Source organism: Vidua chalybeata, chromosome 13, assembly GCF_026979565.1.
Source record: "Vidua chalybeata isolate OUT-0048 chromosome 13, bVidCha1 merged haplotype, whole genome shotgun sequence".
NCBI lineage: Eukaryota > Metazoa > Chordata > Aves > Passeriformes > Viduidae > Vidua > Vidua chalybeata.
In genome coordinates, this window is record NC_071542.1 from 19,542,027 (window position 1) to 19,561,729 (window position 19,703).

Here is a 19,703-nt window from a genome sequence, read left to right on the forward strand (position 1 = left end):
GGAGGTGCAAGTGTAAAAAGGGGGAAATAAAAGTAATAACATGATTTTAACAGGGAGAAAACAAAATGCACCATAAACCCCAAAGGGTTTTACCCATCAGAAAGGAAGAGGCTGCTCAATGATTTTTTGAGGCTGCTTTACCTTCCTCCTATTCCTGTCTCACAACAAAAAATGAAAAAGTACATCCTAGTAAGTGCACTAGGGTTTAACCAACACTAAAACCCAGCACATTAATTAGTGCATTAGCCAAAAAATCTCAAATCAGCAAACCAAAACCAAATAGCACAGCCCTGAGGTTGAACTGGCCTGGATCTCCCACCTGCCAATTGATTTTAAAGAGCAGCAGAGATGAGAAATGAGTTTTTCTGGGCTTTGCCCCTTTGTATTTGGAATAAAGTTGATGTTCTAGGTAAAGGTGCTGAAAGGCCCTGTTGCTTTTCACTTACTGGCTTCTTTTTTTTTTTTTTTTTCACATAAAAACTCCTTTTTTCCTTTTTTTTTTTTTTTTTTTTTTTAAGATGCTTTCCTTCATTTTTTCCTGCCAAGTTTGGCATTTTGGGGTGTGAAGAGGCCTTTTTTTGGTACAGAATATGAGGATATAAAGAACAGCAGCCACGTGATTTCTGTCTGGGTTCGTAATGAGCAGTGAGAGTCTGTGCAGCTCCAACCTCAAATTTCCGTCCCTCAGCATTTATATTTCCTTGTAAAAGTGGGATTAATTCTAATCCACGGGCAGTGTGGACAGCACCAGCTGAAAGATAAAATTTAATGAAGGAAGGGAGTTTCAATACCTTGGAATCAGAAGACAAACTGAGTTTGTTTCTGACAAATCCCACAAGGGATAAAAACCACCAAAAACCCCAATATCCCACCCTTTCAGTTTTTTGCCTGCAATTTCTTTGTCCATTTATTTACTTCACTTGCCAGATTGTTAATTCTCAATTTGAAATTTCTTTCCTCGCCCTAAGAATTTGTATTTCAGCCCAGGGACATTTTGGACTGTGGTTTGACCACGAGGTTTTTTTTTGCAGGAGAGAAGGGAGGTTTCCCAATCCCTTGGGAATTTCTGTAGGGCTTTTGGAGGGAATCCCATGTCCCCAGGAGTGGGGCATGCTCACAGGGCTCTGCAGGGTTCTTTCCCATTCTGGATTTACTGGGAAAACCTCAACTGCTTCCCCAGGAACTCCAGGAATTTTATTTCAGGTATCAGCGTGGGCACGGCCAAACCCTCCTTGGTGTGATGTCAGGAGGAGATGGCTTTAACCATGGATATAAAATGGATATTTATATCCATTTCAATGGCTATTTATATCTATTTAATTGGACATTTATATCCATTTTAATGGCTATTTATATCCATTTAATTGGATATTTATATCCTTTTAACCATGGATATAAATATTGGATACCACAGAATGGTAGCACCAGCTTTTGGGGACAAGAGCTGGGATACTTTGGACCTTGAAATCTGCTTTTGGGGATGATTTTGTTATCCCCAAGACATTTTTCCACACGCTTTGGAGTTCTTTAATGTTGATATTTATGACTGGAAGGTTTTCTAACATTTTGTCACTGCTGTGTCCTGAGCATCAGTGCTACAAGCAAAAGTCAGGAGTGTGGTAAGAAACTCCCCGAGTGCTGTTCCGTGGGTTTATGCAGAGTTTGGGAGGTTTTTAAGGTCAGTTATTTCTGCCACAGTTTTTGCTCTGTCACTGATGGTGTTTTTATTAATAACCAAAGCCTAGAAAACCCTTGGGGCTTCAAATCTGGGGCGCTGTTTCATCTGGCACCACCTGAGCACGTGCTGTTTGTCCCTGCAGGGGGGTCTCTGGATGTTTATAGAAAAATTCCAGAACACGTTCTCGGAAGGATAGCGGTGGCTGTGAGTAATTTATTGCTTTTTATCTCTCCGTTTTTGATTGGGTGAAAAATCTGGATTTGGGTGTTCATTGGGAGGCTGGGGCAGCTCCAGGATCCCTCTGAGAGGAGGGTCCTTCCTCTCTCCTGCTCCTCCAATCCATCCCCTGTGCTCAGGGGCTCTGGGATGAAGGAAACCTTCCTTGGGAATGACCAGCACGACCTCTGGAGGTTCATGGGATCTGAGAGGGGTGGGACCTCTCTGAGGAAAAGGTGGGAGCTGGGATGGTCCAGCATGGAGAGGAGAAAGCTCCAAGGAGAGCTGGAGAGAGACTCGGGACAAGGGATGGAGGGACAGCACACAGGGAATGGCTGCAGAGTGGAGAAGTGGAGATTTAGATGGATTTTGGGAAGGAATTGTTCCCTGTGAGGGTGGGGAGGGGCTGGGATGGAGTTCCCAGAGCAGCTGTGGCTGCCCCTGGATCCCTGGAAGTGTCCCAGGCCAGGTTGGATGGGGTTTGGAGCACCCTGGGGCAGTGGGAGGTGTCCCTGCCATGGCAGGGGTGGCACTGGCTGGGATTTAAGGTCCCTTCCCATCCAAACCATTCCAGGATTCTGTTACACAAATCTGTGTGAAAGGATGGGGTAAACTGAGTGGGATAAAGAAACAAAGGACTTTGCTGGAAATCTGTTTGGTCAGGTCCCTTCCTGTCAGCATTTCTTCCCATCAGGATGGAGCAGTGCTTTTAATCACCTTGATTTATTAAAGTCTTTCTTTAATCAGCCCCTTAAGCCCTTCTGCTGCCTGTGGTGCCTTCAGGAGGTGGCTCAGGAGCCCTCTGGGGATCCTTTCTCTCTGAGTGTGTGATTTCCATCCTGGCTGTCCTTATTCTGTCCCTCTCTCTTTGGTTGCTCCATGAGTTTTCCTTGAGGGCTTGGAGGGTTGGGTTGGTTCCTGCCACCAAAATGCAGAGGCAGAACAGATTTTCTGTGTTCTGCTCAAGGCTGGTGAGGAGGATGAAGTTTTTCCCTTGGCACAAGCCAGAGCTGGCCACGGGCTGGTCTCTCAGCCCTTCCACACCTGAGCAGCCCCAGGGAAGGGTTAATTGGGGTCATTTTTGGGGTGGTGAGGCTGTGCTGTCAGAAGAATCCTCAGATCTCCTGGGTTTGGTCTTGAGGTGTTGACAGTGGGATCCTTAAAGCCCCTGGTAGCTCATCCTTGGGGCTCTGCAGCCTTCAGCTGCTAAAAAAATCACTGGCCATGATTGAAAACTCAAATTACAGACCAACAGAAAATTCAGAAGTTCAAAAAAATCCATATTTCCCCACAGCTGAACAGGGGGTAATGACCAATGTCTCAGTGGATCTCACCAGGGAAGGAGATACTGCAAAACAATTGCCAAATATAAGGAATACTTTGATAACTTAAGCAGTTTAAAGCATAACAAAGTTATTCTATCATGTGCCATTTAATTAAGTGCTGGCTTTTCACATTCATTATACATCAAGCTGACAATTTAAATCCTTTAATCCAACACAGGCAGCTATTTAGTCTCTGTTCATTGTAATTCACAGCTCTCCTCTCCTCCTAATTTGTGTGGCCTGCCCAGGGTGATGAGCATCCCTCTCTGATGCTGTTTCCTCTGAGCAGCTTCAAACCTGCTCATTATGTACCTGGCAGTTCCTTGTGGAGTTTGAGTGCTTTTCACCTCAGTTCAGAGGGAAAATCTTTCATCTCCTCTCCCCTCTGGAGCAGTGAGTGGGAAGTTGCTCACAGTATCCCCATTTTCCTGATGAGGATGGTTTTGATAATCCTGGGATGGGCTTCCAGCATTCCTTTGGCTGCTCATTCCTTCTCCTTTTCCTGATCTTGGTGTGGGTTTAATCCATCCACACCTTGGTTTTATCTCTCCTCCATCCTCCCCTTGCTATTCCACAGGTGTTCTCCTCCAATTTTCCTCTCATCCCTAATGCTGCTGCTCCAGCCCCACCTTTTGTGTCTCCATGTCTCGATTTTTTCATTCCCCTCGGGGTCATTTTGTCCCTGATCAGACAGCCTGGGAGCCTGACTCCCTGACATGGATGTCTCACTTTCCTAATTATTTTAATTCCTGCCTGGGAGCCTGACTCCCTGAGGTGGATATCTCACTTTTCCTAGTTATTTTATTTCCTATTTCCTGCCTGGGAGCCTGACTCCCTGAGGTGGATATTTCGCTTTTCCTAGTTATTTTATTTCCTTTTTCCTGCCTGGGAGCCTGGCTCCCTGAGGCAGATATTTCACTTTTCCTAGTTTTTATTTCCTGCTTCCTGTGCCCCGTACAGAGCAGGGTCTCAGGAAGGAGGGGAACAAAGGAGCTTCAGCAAAGGGAAGCTTCACCCTTTTCTGCTGCTCTGGGAGCAGAAGGTGAGCACTGAGGCTGAACCAGCCCTGGCAGCTCCTCTGCTCTGGTGCTGATTTTTGGCACAGTGGAATTGTTGGAAGGAGGCAGCAGAAGCCTTTTGTTTTCCCTGGAATTTCTCTCTGGCTCCTTTGAGCCTCCCCACGCTGTGTCTGAGGGGGCAGCAGCTTTTTTAGGGGGCTGGGGCACCTTTGTGCTGAGTCCTTGGAATCCCCCTGAGCACCTTGGAATCACCCAGATCCTGGGGCTGCTGAAGGAGCAGAGTGCCAGACAAAAGCTGCAGCTCCATGGATGGATTTTGTAGACAAAACTTGCAGCTTCCATATTTTTTTTTTCCTCCCAGTTTGGTTTTTTTCCCTTCCCCATGTCCACAGTCTTTTTGTTTTTTTTTTAATTCTCCAAAGATTTGTCCAGTGCATGGATCTGTGGAAGCTGCTTGGTAACATGTGTGACCTGCACATCTGTGAATTGCAGTTTGTGGAAGTTTTTAAGTGAAACCATTTCCAGAGGAAAAGGGTGCAGCACATGCAGGCGTTCCCTGCATCCCAGCACTCCTCTGGCTCCAGCTTTGGGATTTCTGGGCTTGGACTCGTTGATCTGGGAGGGCTTTTCCAACCCAAATGGGCACCACTGGGTTTGTCTTTCTCATCTTCTGCCCTCTCAACCAGACTTGGCGTGGATGTGGAGCAATTCCAGAGAGGCCCCAGAGCTGCTCCAAGGGCTGCAGAGAGCTGGGAATGTTCCCCTGGAGAAGGGAAGGATCCAGGGAGGGCTTAAAGCTCCTTGCAGGGCCTGAAGGGGCTCCAGGAGAGCTGGAGAGGGACTGGGACAAGGGACAGGAGACAGGGAATGGTTTCCTGACCAGTGTGGCCTTGGACATTCCAGGAACCCAGGGCAGCCACAGCTTCTCTGGGCGCCTGTGCCAGGGCCTGCCCAGCCTGCCAGGGAACAATTCCTTCCCAATGTCCCATCCTTCCCTGCCCTCTGGCAGTTTGAAGCCATTCCCTGTGTCCTGTCCCTCCATGCCTTGGGAATTGTCTCTGGTTTTGGTTTTGGTTCCTTCAGGCACTGCAAGGCCACATTTGGGTCACCCTGGAGCTTCTTTTCTCCAGGCTGGATGATCCCAGTTCTCTCAGGAGATGTGGAGGGATCTCTGCCTTCACCCTAAAATCCATGCCTGTTCCCTTTGTGAGACACCAGCAGTGAGAAGGGGAAATCTCTCCAAATCCCTCTCCTTCCTCCTGTTTTTATTTGTATGGAGAGCTGGAGTGATTTTTGAAGGAAAAGCAGATTTTAGAAGCCCCAAAGTGACACTGTGGCCACTCCTGGGGTGGTGCTGCTCCATCCTGAGCTGGGCTGGGGCTGTCAAACCCTCTCTGCCTTGGCTTGCCACTTCACACATTTATTTTCCCTCCCGTTCCTGGAGCAGTGACATTGTGCTCTGTGTTCTGAGCGCTGCTGTTGATTGAAGTTCTCCCTGAAAGGATGTGCACTTGAACTGTCAGCAGAGTGGGAGATTGACAGCAGGTGGAAGCACTTTTTGTGTCAAGGCTTTGTCAAGGCATTGTTGTAAAACCTCCTTTACTGAATACCAATAATTCCTGCTCCAGCTTCAATCAAAAGATTCTCCCCTCCAGTTTTAGAATAATATTTAATGCTTGAGAGTCCTTCCCTAATAGGCAAATGTAAGGGGAGTGAGCGACGAGCTGAGTCCATCTGGGGGGTTCCTGTGAGCAGATTTACAGCCCAGGAGAAAGGGAAAAACTCCTTTTTTATTCCTTTGTACACCCAGAGAGTCTGAAGGGAGAGTTTGCTTAATGCCATGGCTTCCCTCACTGCTTCCCCAGCACATGTTCCATAATAAAGATGTTCAATAACTCACAGCTGTTGATTTGTTCCCTGAGAAATGGTTCCTTTTTTTTTTTTTAATGGATGCTTGCTTTGAACTAAATAATTCCCTATGGTTTTAAAGATTTTCAATACTCTAAATACATTTTTAATAATCAAAGAGTTTACTGTTCTGAAAATCCCTTTGGCCATTGGAGGAAGCTTGAAATGTTGCATCTCCTTGATTTATTTTTGCGTTGGTACAGCACATTATTATCATTATTAATTTTATTATTTATATTTATTTGTTTGCTTGTTATTTGTTATTATTATTTTAATATTATTGCTGGTGTAATTATGTCAAAACACTGTAGATAGAATTTCCATTTGCTTTTTATAAGCCATGGAATCATGGAAAGATTAAGGTTGGGAAAAATCCTTTAAGATCATCAAATCCAAGCTTTTTGAAAGGCTTGAGGTGAACAAGCCACACCTCTGGGCAGGCAGAATTTGTCCAAAGCTTTTGTTGAAGGTAAAAAGCATCTGAAGCCAGGGGATGGTTTGGTTTGGAGTGAGTTTAAGGGAGGAATTATCTCCTGGAACAATTTATTTGGGATCCACCATCATTATTTGCTCTACGAAAAGATTCTGATTCCACCAACATCATTTTTCTTACAGAATAAATTTTAAATTTTGAAAGAGTTTCTAATCCAAGAGGAAGGCAGAAAATTACTCTGCTTTCACTCTGTATCATTTTTAGCACTTCTGCTCGATCACTGCAACATAAATAATTTCATTTTGGGCTACTCAGAGCACAGAAAATGAATTGTCTTGACTGCAGAACTCACACAGCTTTAGCAGTGTCAGAAATGCTTCATTGTTCTGGAGATCCATGAGGAAAACCTCTTGGAAATGGAATTAAATTTCACCTCAGAGATGGAGAGTGTTTAAAAGAGCCAGCAGGGATGGGCTGGGGAGCAGCAGTGGCTGGAATTTTGTGGTTGGAGTTTTGTGCTGGTTGAGTTTTGTGCTGCAGTAGCTGGCTTTGGAGTTGGGCTTTAGCAGCTTTGGTGGTGGAAGGAGCAAATTTTGAAACCTGCCCTGGTTTAGGAGCTGTATTTACTTTTAGGAGTTTATTTTAGGAGTGGTATTTCCTTTTAGGAATTTCCTTTTAGGAGTTGTATTTCCTTCTAGGAGTTGTCTTTTAGGAATTGTATTTGGTTTTAGGAGTTGTATTTCCTTCTAAGAGTTGTATTTTAGGAGTTGCATTTCCTTCTAGGAGTTGTGTTTTAGGAATTGTGTTTGCTTCTAGGAGTTGTACTTTAGGAATTGTATTTGGTTTTAGGAGTTGTGTTTTAGGAGTTGTATTTTAGGAATTGTATATTTGGTTTTAGGAGTTGTATTTCCTTCTAGGATTTGTGTTTTAGGAATTGTATTTGGGTTTAGGAGTTGTATTTTTAGGAATTGTGTTTGCTTCTAGGAGTTGTATTTTAGGAATTGTATTTGGTTTTAGGAGTTGTATTTTAGGAATTGTATATTTGGTTTTAGGAGTTGTATTTCCTTCTAGGAGTTGTGTTTTAGGAATTGTATTTGGTTTTAGGAGTTGTGTTTTAGGAATTGTATTTGGTTTTAGGAGTTGTATTTTAGGAATTGTATATTTGGTTTTAGGAGTTGTATTTCCTTCTAGGATTTGTGTTTTAGGAATTGTATTTGGGTTTAGGAGTTGTATTTTAGGAATTGTGTTTGCTTCTAGGAGTTGTATTTTAGGAATTGTATATTTGGTTTTAGGAGTTGTATTTCCTTCTAGGAGTTGTGTTTTAGGAATTGTATTTGGTTTTAGGAGTTGTGTTTTAGGAATTGTATTTGGTTTTAGGAGTTGTATTTTAGGAATTGTATATTTGGTTTTAGGAGTTGTATTTCCTTCTAGGAGTTGTATTTTAGGACTTGTATTTGGTTTTAGGAGTTGTATTTCCTTCTAGGAGTTGTGTTTTAGGAGCTGTCATTTCCCTGCTGTGAGATGCAGCATCATTTGTGTTTGCTCCAAAATGAGAGGAGAAGGAGGGAATTCTCACAGCTGAAGAAGAAAAGTTCCACGTTTGCATTGAGTAAATGAAGGAAAGCAAAGGAAAAGAAAAAAAGGGAAGGGAGGATGAAGTGGAAGAGGTTATTAAGAGATTTTCTTGGTTTCTGGCCTTTTTCAAGAAGACAGATCATCCCATCCTTTGGCCTTGGTGATTTTTAACACCCCAGCAAGGGCAGGTGAATTTAAGATCCACTGAGATGCCTGAAGGGATTCAGTGTGAGCTCAGCTGAGTTCAGCTTACAGCTCCTGGCAAGAAATTAATGTGTGTATTATTAATTTGTGCATTAATAAAGGACCTGCTGCAGGTTTTTAGCAGGGCTCACCTGGGAGGGAGGTGGGGTCTCCCCTTTTCCTGCTCCTGCCTTCATTCGTACACCTGGCTTCTCTGATCTCCCACACCAGCTGAAACGTGGGATTTTTCCTATCAGGAATCCCTAAAATGTGATTTTTTTTTCTTTCTTTTACCTAAAGGTTGTGAAAGGCCTGACCTATTTATGGAGCCTGAAGATTTTACACAGAGGTGAGTAGCAGATGTTTTCTGTTTTCCCATGAAATTTTAACATCACTTTCTCCAAAGACCAAGCAAACATCTGCTTTGAGTCCAGTGGGGTAATGCAGAATGAATCTCACTCATTAACCTTGCACACTTTCTTGTAAAACATTTTTATTGCTATTTTATTGCTCTCCCTCCTCCCCTGAAAAGAAAAGGACTGAGGAGAGAAATGAATTTTATAGGGATTTAGAAGCCTAGGGTTGCAAAGAGGTGCACAATGGAAAAAATCAACATGGAAATGAGATGTTTGACTGGTAGTGGAAACAGAAAATAGGCAATGAATTTTCTTTGGTGCTTCAGAAATCTCATGTGACAGCCACAAGTGTTGCTGGAGGCTCAGATCTGTAAAACCTACCATGGTCAGGGACAGTGAAAGGCTTTAAACCTGCTTGGACATAAGTCAGTTTGGGTTTTGCTGTTTATTCTCTTTCCTGCAGCTAATTCGGGGTGTTTTTTTTTTTTTAACTTCTCATTTATTCCTTGCTTTTTAAATTTTGTTTAAAATGTGTCTACTTGGAAAAACTAATTGAGATCCACCAAAATTTGAAAGAACAATGTGGAAAGTGCTGTTTAAAGAATAGAAAAGCCCATTATCCCTACACAAAACTTCCCCCAAAAAAAGGAAAAAAAAAAAAGGAGAAACATTCCATTTTTAATGTTTCCAAGGAGTCTGGAGGTAGCTGGTGTGGTCCCTGATGTTGCTGTGTATTCCCACATCTGTCCCCTCCTCCTGGGAGCAGTAACCCGGGTCCCTCCTGAGGAAAGAGCACCTCAGTGGATCTTTAATTCCCCTGCCCTTGCTGGGGTGTTAAAAATCACCAAGGCCAAAGGATGGGATGATTTGTCTTCTTGAAAGAAACCAAGAAAATCAAGTTGAATGCGGAATTCTTTGCCACGGCTCTTTGAAGATTGGAAAACTCAAATTATTCAGCTGCACTTTACAAACCAACCTGTGCTGAGCCCCTCACAGGCCTCACACCCTCATGGCTGCCCTCGTGGCTCCCCTCACGCCCTCGTGGCTCCCCTCACGCCCTCATGGCTCCCCTCACGCCCTCACAGGCCTCACACCCTCATGGCTGCCCTCGTGGCTCCCCTCACGCCCTCGTGGCTCCCCTCACGCCCTCATGGCTCCCCTCACAGGCCTCACACCCTCATGGCTGCCCTCATGGCTCCCCTCATGGCTGCCCTCATGGCTCCCCTCACACCCTCATGGCTCCCCTCACGCCCTCATGGCTCCCCTCGCACCCTCATGGCTCCCCTCACACCCTCATGGCTCCCCTCACACCCTCATGGCTCCCCTCACGCCCTCACAGGCCTCACACCCTCATGGCTCCCCTCGCACCCTCATGGCTTCCCTCACACCCTCATGGCTCCCCTCGCACCCTCATGGCTCCCCTCACACCCTCATGGCTCCCCTCGCACCCTCATGGCTCCCCTCACGCCCTCATGGCTCCCCTCACGCCCTCACAGGCCTCACACCCTCATGGCTCCCCTCGCACCCTCCTGGCTCCCCTTACACCCTCCTGGCTCCCCTTACACCCTCCTGGCTCCCCTCACGCCCTCATGGCTCCCCTCACACCCTCATGGCTCCCCTCGCACCCTCATGGCTCCCCTCACACCCTCATGGCTCCCCTCGCACCCTCATGGCTCCCCTCACACCCTCCTGGCTCCCCTCACACCCTCATGGCTCCCCTCACACCCTCATGGCTCCCCTCACGCCCTCACAGGCCTCACACCCTCATGGCTCCCCTCACACCCTCATGGCTCCCCTCACACCCTCATGGCTCCCCTCGCACCCTCATGGCTCCCCTCACGCCCTCATGGCTCCCCTCACGCCCTCACAGGCCTCACACCCTCATGGCTCCCCTCGCACCCTCCTGGCTCCCCTTACACCCTCCTGGCTCCCCTTACACCCTCCTGGCTCCCCTCACGCCCTCATGGCTCCCCTCACACCCTCATGGCTCCCCTCGCACCCTCATGGCTCCCCTCACACCCTCACAGGCCTCACACCCTCATGGCTCCCCTCGCACCCTCCTGGCTCCCCTTACACCCTCCTGGCTCCCCTTACACCCTCCTGGCTCCCCTCACGCCCTCATGGCTCCCCTCACACCCTCATGGCTCCCCTCGCACCCTCATGGCTCCCCTCACACCCTCATGGCTCCCCTCGCACCCTCATGGCTCCCCTCGCACCCTCATGGCTCCCCTCACGCCCTCATGGCTCCCCTCACGCCCTCACAGGCCTCACACCCTCATGGCTCCCCTCACACCCTCATGGCTCCCCTCACACCCTCATGGCTCCCCTCGCACCCTCATGGCTCCCCTCATGCCCTCATAGGCCCTCACGCCCTCATGGCTCCCCTCACACCCTCATGGTTGCCCTCGTACCCTCATGGCTTCCCTCATGCCCTCATGGCTCCCCTCACGCCCTCATGGCTCCGGCCCCTCCTCGCTCCCTCACGGTTCCTCCCCAAGGGCTGGCTCTGCCTGGCAGCATGTCCTGGCCAGAAGCACCAGCAGAGATCCATTCAGCACCTGGATTTTCTGCAATCACAGATTATCAATGCTGGAAAAGCCCTCTGAGACCATCCAGGCCAAGCTTTCCCTGGCACTGCCCCGTGTCCCCAGGTGCCACGTCCCCACGGGTGTTAAACCCCTCCAGGGATGGAATCTCCTGTGCCAGGGCTGGAAAAGCTTTTCCTGTGAGGAAATCTTCCCTACTGCCCAACTTTGACCCTGCCCTGGCACTGCTTGAGGCCCCTCACCCTTTGCCTGCCAGGCTGAAGGGCTGGATTTGGATGAAAAGGGCAGAAATCACCCGGAGCAGACCCAGGTGGCTGCGGTGGCTCCATTTCTGGGAGGGTTTGAACACCTCCCCTGCTCTCCCGAGTGCTGCCAGCTGCAGGGTTTATTTATCAGCTCCATCCTCTCCCTGCACGAGGAGGAACAGTCTGGTGCTGGAGCTGCCCAAGGAATTGTCAGAATAAATAGAAAACAAAAGGCAGCAGGAACATTGGAAAACTCAAATTATTCAGCTGTGCTTTACAAACCAACCTGGGCTCAGCCCCTCACAGGCCTCACACCCTCATGGCTGGGTATGGCTCTCTAACAGGCTTCACACCACACTTCTGCAACACCCAAAAAGAAAAATTATTTGAAATGTTTACTTTTTAAAAAATATTTTTCTGGCCACCTTCTGATTGTGATTTGGAGAGAGCATAAATGCTGTGACATTTTCTTGGAGTGCTGCTGTGCATTTAGAAGCTGGTTCAGATTTTTGCTGTGCCAGTAGAACAAAACCTCCCCTCCTGCCTGGGTTTCCTTGCCTTGATTGAGGAGCAGCTCTGGGATTTTGATGAATGATGTTTGGTCCTTGCTGTGGTCTGAAGAAAAGCTCAGAAACTGATTTTTCATCACTCTTCTGATTTTTCTGGCCTTGCTCTGCTGCTGGATTGACCCAGCACTGCAGAACGCCATGGAGGGCACAATGAGCATTCCAGGCTCAGAATTGTTGTCTTTTACCCATTTTTGCGATACAGAAAATGTGAATTTCTGTATCTTCAAAGCAGGGACAGAGGGATGGAATGGCAGGCAGGTGATTATTTCTGCAGGTGATGTCCTTCAGCTGTCTGGTTTTGATTTTGGCTCCTGATTTTCTTGCTGTGTCACCCAGGGCAGAGCAGGAGAGTGAGGAATTTCCAAGGAAGGGCTGCAGCAGTCCCAGGGCAGTGCTGTGTGCTGGAGCAGGGAATTAAAGCCAAGGAAACAAACAATGAGCAAGTCTTTTATTGCAGATCAGACATCTCAGCAAATATTACAGCTTCACTTCAAAACAAACCTCACAACTAATGAGGTGATAGCCGTGCATATTAATAAACCCGAGCTGGAGTCATCACACCCACATCAAACATAAACATAAGATTAACACCTCCACCACTTCCTTGGAAGATGTGAGAATGTCCCAATGATAAGTGTGCTCTTTTCCCCAGAGGATAAGAAGTAGAAATGGAAGGGTAATGAGAAATTAACTTAGATTTAAAACAGAATTAGCAATTAAACAAGTCTAATCATGTACAAAGTCAAAGTTTGTCTAAAGACAAACCAGAATCTGTTAAGTTCAAGAATAAGTATAGACCGTGTGCATTTTATCTGCTGTGTTTTGCTTTGTTCACACCTGCTTCTTAAAGGAATTGCAGGAAATCAATGTTACCCACTTGTGTTTAATTGTACTGAGCTGGATTGGTGACTTGGCTCTGTGAGTACTGGGGCTGTTTATATATATTACAAATATTTATTTATTTAGTGGTTTGGGCACCTCAGTTCCTGGTTAGGTTTTAAATGGAAGTTCTGGAAGCGTTGCTGGTTTGAAATGAGGGAGACTCGAGGATCTGGAGATCTGCTCTGTGGCAGGAGGAGGTCTGTGCATCACTCAGACCACCTCCTTTTCCCCCAGGACATCAGAAATCCAAGGATATTCCACTCCTCTTTGTTCTGGCTGGGAGGGACAGGCACTGGAGGAGTGTTCCCACCTTCTCACCATTATTATTGCTGTTATTATTATTATTAATAATAATAATTGCTGTTGTTATTATTGTGTCAAAACGCTGTAGATAGAATTTCCATTTGCTTTTCATAAGCCATGGAATCATAGAAAGATTAAGGGTGGGAAAAAAACCTTTAAGATCATTAACTCCAAGCTTTTTGAAAGGCTTGAGGTGAACAAGCCACACCTCTGGGCAGGCAGAATTTGACCAAAGCTTTTGTTGAAGGTAAAAACCCATCTGATTGCTGGCTGAGGATTTCACCAGAGATGTCCAGAGCTGCATTTTTGCCTCCCCCACTCCTGTTTTATCTCTGGGGGATATAATCAGCATTAGGGCCACCCAGTGGAGCACAGACACAAATCCAGGGGTGTTTGGGGATTTACCAACCTGGGATAGTGGAAGCTGTCCCTGCCCGTGGCAGGGGGGACAGGATGAGCTTTAAGGTCCCCTCCCACCCAAGCCATCCCAGAATAATGTGTTTCCATGAGTTTATTTATGTCTGCATGTAAAGCTGAACACACATTCTGTGTTTCCATGAGTTTATTTATGTCTGTATGTAAAGCTGAACACAAATTCTGTGTTTTCATGCATTTATTTATGTCTCTGTGTGAAGCTAAACAAGGGGCTTGCCCACTCATGGACCACTTAAGGCTTATTTAAAAAAAAATTAATCCTGGCCTCTGCCAAACCATGCTGCTGCCTTCCTTGAACCTGGCCTGTTGCTGTTTGCTGTTTTTAAAAGGCAGGAGAAGTCAAGAGATAGCTTTTAAAGCATCTCAGGGCTTTTTTTTTTTTTGCTTTTTTTTTTTTTTCTCCCTCACACAATCATGAATCTGTTTGCTTTTCAATGCCACCAAGGAGTGAAATGTTTGGCGTTCAAAAAGCTGAACCTCTGATGGTTCTATTTACTGGTGAGTAAGAGCTCGGAGGTCCTGTTTGTTTGCAGAGAGGTGAAACTACTCAGGCAGCTCCATCACGAGGAGAACTTGTTCATCCTCTGTAATGATGCTTCATAGAAATCATTTGTATTAAGCAAGCCCTGGTAATGGGAGCATAATGACCCCTTTTGGCTCTTGTTTAAATTCTTTCACTTCTCAACACTAATATTAATCACAAGCAGATGGTGCAGAACATTATTTATGCACACTCGTTTCCCAAACCCAAAAAATATTTAACCCATTAACTGAAGTGGGTGATGGGAGCAAAGGGCTGATTTGCTGATGAGCTGATTGTCCTCCCTGCTTTCAGCAGCAGATATTTTGTGCAGGGCTGTCACTTCCTTTCCTTTTTGAGGGAACGAGCACAGCCGTTGGAACATACAGCAAATATTTGAGTAAATTCCCTGGTTTTGTGGTTTGGTTCTGCTGGAAGGACAGCTTGGATTTGCTCCTGCAGGGTTTGTGTGACTGCCCCTTGCTCTGTAGGGTCCCCAACCTCCCCTGCCCATCCTTAAGGGGCCAATTTCCCACTGCTTTCTTCCTTTTAGGATTTTCAGCTTTGTTTGTGGGAGGATTTCAGGATCCTTTTTGTTACAGCTAAAAGCAGAACTGGTTGGACTCAGTTTTCCCCTAAAAGTTGGGAACAGCTGGACATCCTGGAATAGCAGCATTCCCTGTGTGCTCCTGGGGCTGGGCTCATTCCACCCCCAGCCAAGCCCAGCTCAGAGGTGGCTCCATCTTTTTAGGAGGAAGGTGAAGCAGGATTATTCTGCACCTTGTTCTGCTCAGGATTCAGGAGAGAGCCTCTGGTGTGCTCTGCACGTCTGCTTGGATTTAGCAAAGTCACTCAGCTCCAGAGGAGGCAAAACTCCATCAAAAGTGCAGCACGTGGGTGGAATTCCTAAAGATGGAGATCAGCAAACGCAAATTGAGCCTCTGCATGCTCAGGAATGGGATTTTTGGGGGGGAATCACAGAATTTACAGGAATTACAGTACCAGCAGTGTTGATACCTCACTTACAACGTACTGCCCCACCTGGGGTCTATAGGAACTATTGGGTGCTCCCACTTTTAATCTGGATTTTTAGCTCAAATAGAGGCGAGCTTTAATCAGCTTCTTAATTGAGGTTCTGCATTTCTACATTGCAGAGACAAATTAAGGCAGCTCCTGTGGTACCAGCAAACAGCTGCTAAAGCTAGGCAAACCTAATGATAAACAAAATTAGGTTCTTTTCTAGTTGGGTTTCATCCATCTGCCCCCAACCAGTGCTCACTTTGAGAGGAGGCACTGATTCAAGCTGTTGCCTTTAATCCATTTTGACAGAAGAAGGCAGTGATTAGGCAAAGCCAGGCTCTAATCTTCCCATGTTTAAGCCAGGCTATAACGTGCACGTTCTGCTCCCCCGCTGGCATCTCTGGAACTGCAAAGATGTTCAGAGTTTCCTGCACTAAAGCCAGGCTGGATGTTCAGGAGTTTATTCCCAGTTGATTTTATTTTACAGCAGTGCACCAACTTCCTGTGGCATCAGGGGCAGTCAGCATCAGAATATTTTCACTGATATTCTAGTTCTGGAATGGACATTGATACTTTATTTATGGAATTCCATCTTCTTTTCAGGCTGATTTTACAATTTGGTAAAATCCCTGTGAGTTCAGGATTAACCCCTATCCAAATGCAGTAATTCCACATATCCCTATGGAATTCCATCCTTTTTTTCAGGCTGATTTTCCAGTTTGTCAAAATCCCCGTGAGTTCTTTTCCTGTCCATCAGTGCACTTGGTGTCTGATCCAGATTGGTGTCACCTGCAGGTTTAATAATGTGGATTTTTAGTATTGTATAAAGTCATCTGTGTAAATACCATCTAATATCTGTATGGAGAGGATGTATTTTATATTTTTTTTATATATATGGAATTTTATCTGTGCTGCTGACTCACAAACCACTGCATTTGAAATAGATATTTGTAATATTTCCTATCAAAAGCCACCATGCCAGTGCTCCCTGGATATTTGGGGTTGTCCTGTGCAGGGCCAGGAGCTGGATTTGGATGTGACTCCCTTCCAGTCGAGGGTATTCTCCATAAATGGTGTATTTATTGTCCAGGAGAATGTGCATAATCCACTTTTTCCCCCCAAACAGATGTGAAGCCCTCCAATATGTTGGTGAACACCCGGGGCCAGGTGAAGCTCTGTGACTTTGGGGTCAGCACCCAGGTAAATTCCCCCTTTGCATCTCTCCCCACTCCCCTCCTGGTGTCCAAATCACCTGGCAGCCCCACAGCAAACCCCTCTCTGCTGGGACAGCTCTTTTCATTTTTAATCTCTGGGCGACTTTTCCTCCATCTGAATATGATTGTTCATTGTTTAATGACAGTAAAAACTGCTGATATTGTAATTACTACTTACGAATGGCAAACTTCATTGAAATGCAGCTTTGATCTGGGAGCCTTTTGCCCAGACAAAAGGGAGGGCAGAGCAAGAGACGTGTCTGGGGAGCCCAACTGGCCCACAATAAAAATTAATATTGGGAGCAACAATAGTGGTGGGCTTTGACAATGTGCAGCACAAATTTTAATTAATTTCCATTTTGGGCCTCCCTGGAGGACTTCTCTGCTAGTGACCCATGAGCTCGCTGTGCTGTTGATTTGAATTTCAGCACCTTTTCCTCTCAGCCAAACACGAGGCCCAAAGAGAAGGTCAGCCTTGTATTATGGGCTGGCAGGCTCTGTTGTCCCTCCAGTGTTTAAGGGATGAATTGGGGCTTTATTCACATCTGACTGAAAAATGAGTGTGCTCAATCCTGCTTCCTCCTAATTCACTTTTTATATCAGACTGGTTTGGGGTACTAAAACAAGCAGCATCCTGCTTAACACAATTGTTTAAGGTTATCTGCCATAAACTGTAATGCAGTGCTTGCTTAAATTGGAATCCTCATTCCCCAGCCCAGGCGAGATGTAATCATTTTTAACGCCTTGGCGGATAAATCCCTTCCCTTTTTTACATAATTTTTAGTTGATTTATAGGGATGATGATTGTAGGTTAAATGAGGAATAATTGCCCATTTTATTTCCACATTATCTTTATATTGTTCTAACAGACTGTTTTGTCTGATAGCTGGTGAATTCCATAGCCAAGACGTATGTTGGAACAAATGCTTATATGGCGGTAAGTGGATTTATGCAGGAAGAACATTTAAACGGAATTATTTGTCCTCACTCTTGCTCTGTTCAAGGCAGGAGATATCCTAAATCAATCCTCAAATCTCCATCTCTCCCCATCCCCTGTCTTCATTCCGTGGGACAACTCTTCTACTTCTTGCTGAGAGGGAGGAGGAATATTGGAAAAGTGGTTTTTTAAAAATATATTTTCTGGTTTTTTTGCTCCTTGTGACAACTGGGAACAAAGAGAGCCAGTTGGACATTGAAAAAAAAAAACAGTTTTCCACTCACAGCTTGTGGCTCTCTGCAGATCACTGCCAGCCCCAAACCATCCCCGTTTTGGGAATGCTGGAGTTTAGGGAAGCATTGTGCAGAGGTTGGTGGGCATTCCTAAACACCCCGTGGAAATCCGAACCTAAAAACATAGGGGTGAATAACATCAGGGTATTAAAGTGCAAGTTTTTCAGCTCAGAATGCAGGAAGTCATCAGTACTTCCACTTTTCTGTACAAATTTTGGTCAGTCTTTGTTAACACGAGACCATTTTTGTCCTGTTCCTGTGCATCGAAGTCCCTTAATTCCCTTTTTTTTTAATAATTTTTTTTTAGCACATTGCTAAGGATGCATCGTTTGGGGCAGGGTTTGGGTTCAGAGCTGCCAAGTGCCAGCCTGAGCAAACCAGAGTGGGTTCTCTGCACAAATTTCTCTGCACAAACCAGAGTGGATTTTCCATCAGACCCATTGGATCCTTTTCAATTCCCCATTTCAGAGGGGAAAACTCCACTGCCTCACTTTTTAAAGCATTTTCTGAGCTCTTCTTTTGGCCATTAAAACCCTTTGAGCAAACTGCTCCTAATATTGCCGAGAAAAAGAAGTGCTCTGCTGGTTTCAAATAAAAATACAAACAGCACAAAGTGGTTGGTGCTCATGTTTTTCAAACCTCAGGGAAGGGGAGGGAGAAATCCATGACCTTTAATCGCTTTCAGGTGGTTTTTTTTCTGATTTTCTTGTCGGGGTTCCCATTTATTTGCTAAGTGCTTTTCCACTTGAGGTGTGCTCATTGTGTGGCTTCTGAAAGGCTCAAGTCACCATCCTAGGTGACACAGGCTGTCTTGTGTCATCAGAATGCTCAGAAATAGCAGAAAATAAATACATCAGAATAGCAGGGAAATGGGGGGTTTTAAATAAAAAACAGAGATAAAAAAAAGAGCTGGAACACAGAGATCCAGACAAAGAAACAGCTTCAAATTAATCAACTTTTCCAGCTCAGCTGTTGCTTCAAACTGGTCTTAAGCTGGGCTGAGAATTAAATTGTATTATGCTTTTAGTGCCCAAACCAAGATTACAGTTCTCTTTCCCAGGTGTGCATTAAATAAATTGCTTTTTTTTGCTTTTCTGGATGGATGTGATGCCTCCATCTCTTAATTGTGAAGCAGAAGTTTAAGCTCAAAATGTTCCCGATCTGATTTTCTGTGTGAAAATCGCTTTGCTTCTTGATTGAGTCGTTTGTTGTCATCAAATTTCCAGGCAAGCCCTCAAAAAATAATGAAGGTCATAAGCTTTGCTTCACCCACTTGGCAGGCTGGCAGTGAATGTGAAACTCTTGAAAAAACTGAGGTTTTCTTTGAAAAAAAATAAAAAGCTTTTTTATTTTCTTGGGTTTTTTTTTTTGGTTTGGTTTGGTTTGGTTTGGTTTTTTTTTGAAAACAAAATAAAGCTTTTTGATTGAGAAATTAAAATTTCCAACCAAAACGCATTTTCTGTAAAATCATTTCATCAGCATTTTATATAGAAAAAAAAAAATTGGATGAAAAAATAATCAGTTCTAGAAATTTTTAAGAGAAAACACCTTGGGCTGTGTATTTAGAGTGATCCTTGATGCATCTGTTATTCCTATTTTCCTCTTCTGTACTTTTAAATCCATCTTTTGTTTAAAAAGCTGATTTCTTTGCCCTTATCTTTTGTGAGTCCACAATTCCTCACTGGAACTTGCTCTTTAAAGCTTGAACTTTAAGAAAAAAAACAATTTAATATTCCTCAATGTGAATTACAAATCTCATTTGGTGGCTTGGGGTGGATGTTAACCTTGCTTGGGCCAGGTTAGCACATCCCATATCACGTTATAAAATTACTTTTGGCTGCACATCTGCACCTTTGTGAGGATATTTGTCACTACCAAAATATGTCACTATAAAAATATGTCAGGATAAAAATTTATCAGCTTAAAAAAAAAAAATCACACAGTGCTGTCGCAAACATTTCTAAGATGTGCTCACCTAGGTTAGTTATACTCAGTGAATAAAAAAACAATAAAATAAGATTTTTGGGTCACTCACAAGTGAGATTT

At 45.0% G+C, this 19,703-nt stretch overlaps 1 protein-coding gene and 1 long non-coding RNA gene across 4 annotated transcripts in view; one reads left to right on the plus strand and one right to left on the minus strand.

Annotated features, from left to right (window-relative positions):
- The window catches only part of MAP2K5 (mitogen-activated protein kinase kinase 5), a 153,232-nt gene that overhangs the window by 69,464 nt on the left and 64,065 nt on the right, over positions 1 to 19,703 (plus strand). For all 3 annotated transcript variants that reach the window (XM_053954859.1, XM_053954860.1, XM_053954863.1), the window contains exons 12-15: positions 1,821 to 1,882; positions 8,638 to 8,686; positions 16,340 to 16,413; positions 17,314 to 17,364. In XM_053954859.1, coding sequence (XP_053810834.1) covers positions 1,821 to 1,882; positions 8,638 to 8,686; positions 16,340 to 16,413; positions 17,314 to 17,364 — 236 coding nt within the window. The remainder of the gene's footprint in view (positions 1 to 1,820; positions 1,883 to 8,637; positions 8,687 to 16,339; positions 16,414 to 17,313; positions 17,365 to 19,703) is intronic.
- On the minus strand, positions 9,356 to 11,567 carry LOC128794705 (uncharacterized). Its single transcript, XR_008433235.1, has 3 exons — positions 11,482 to 11,567; positions 11,105 to 11,260; positions 9,356 to 9,474 (listed from the first exon to the last, which is right to left on the minus strand). It is a non-coding gene; the product is annotated as an uncharacterized LOC128794705 (long non-coding RNA).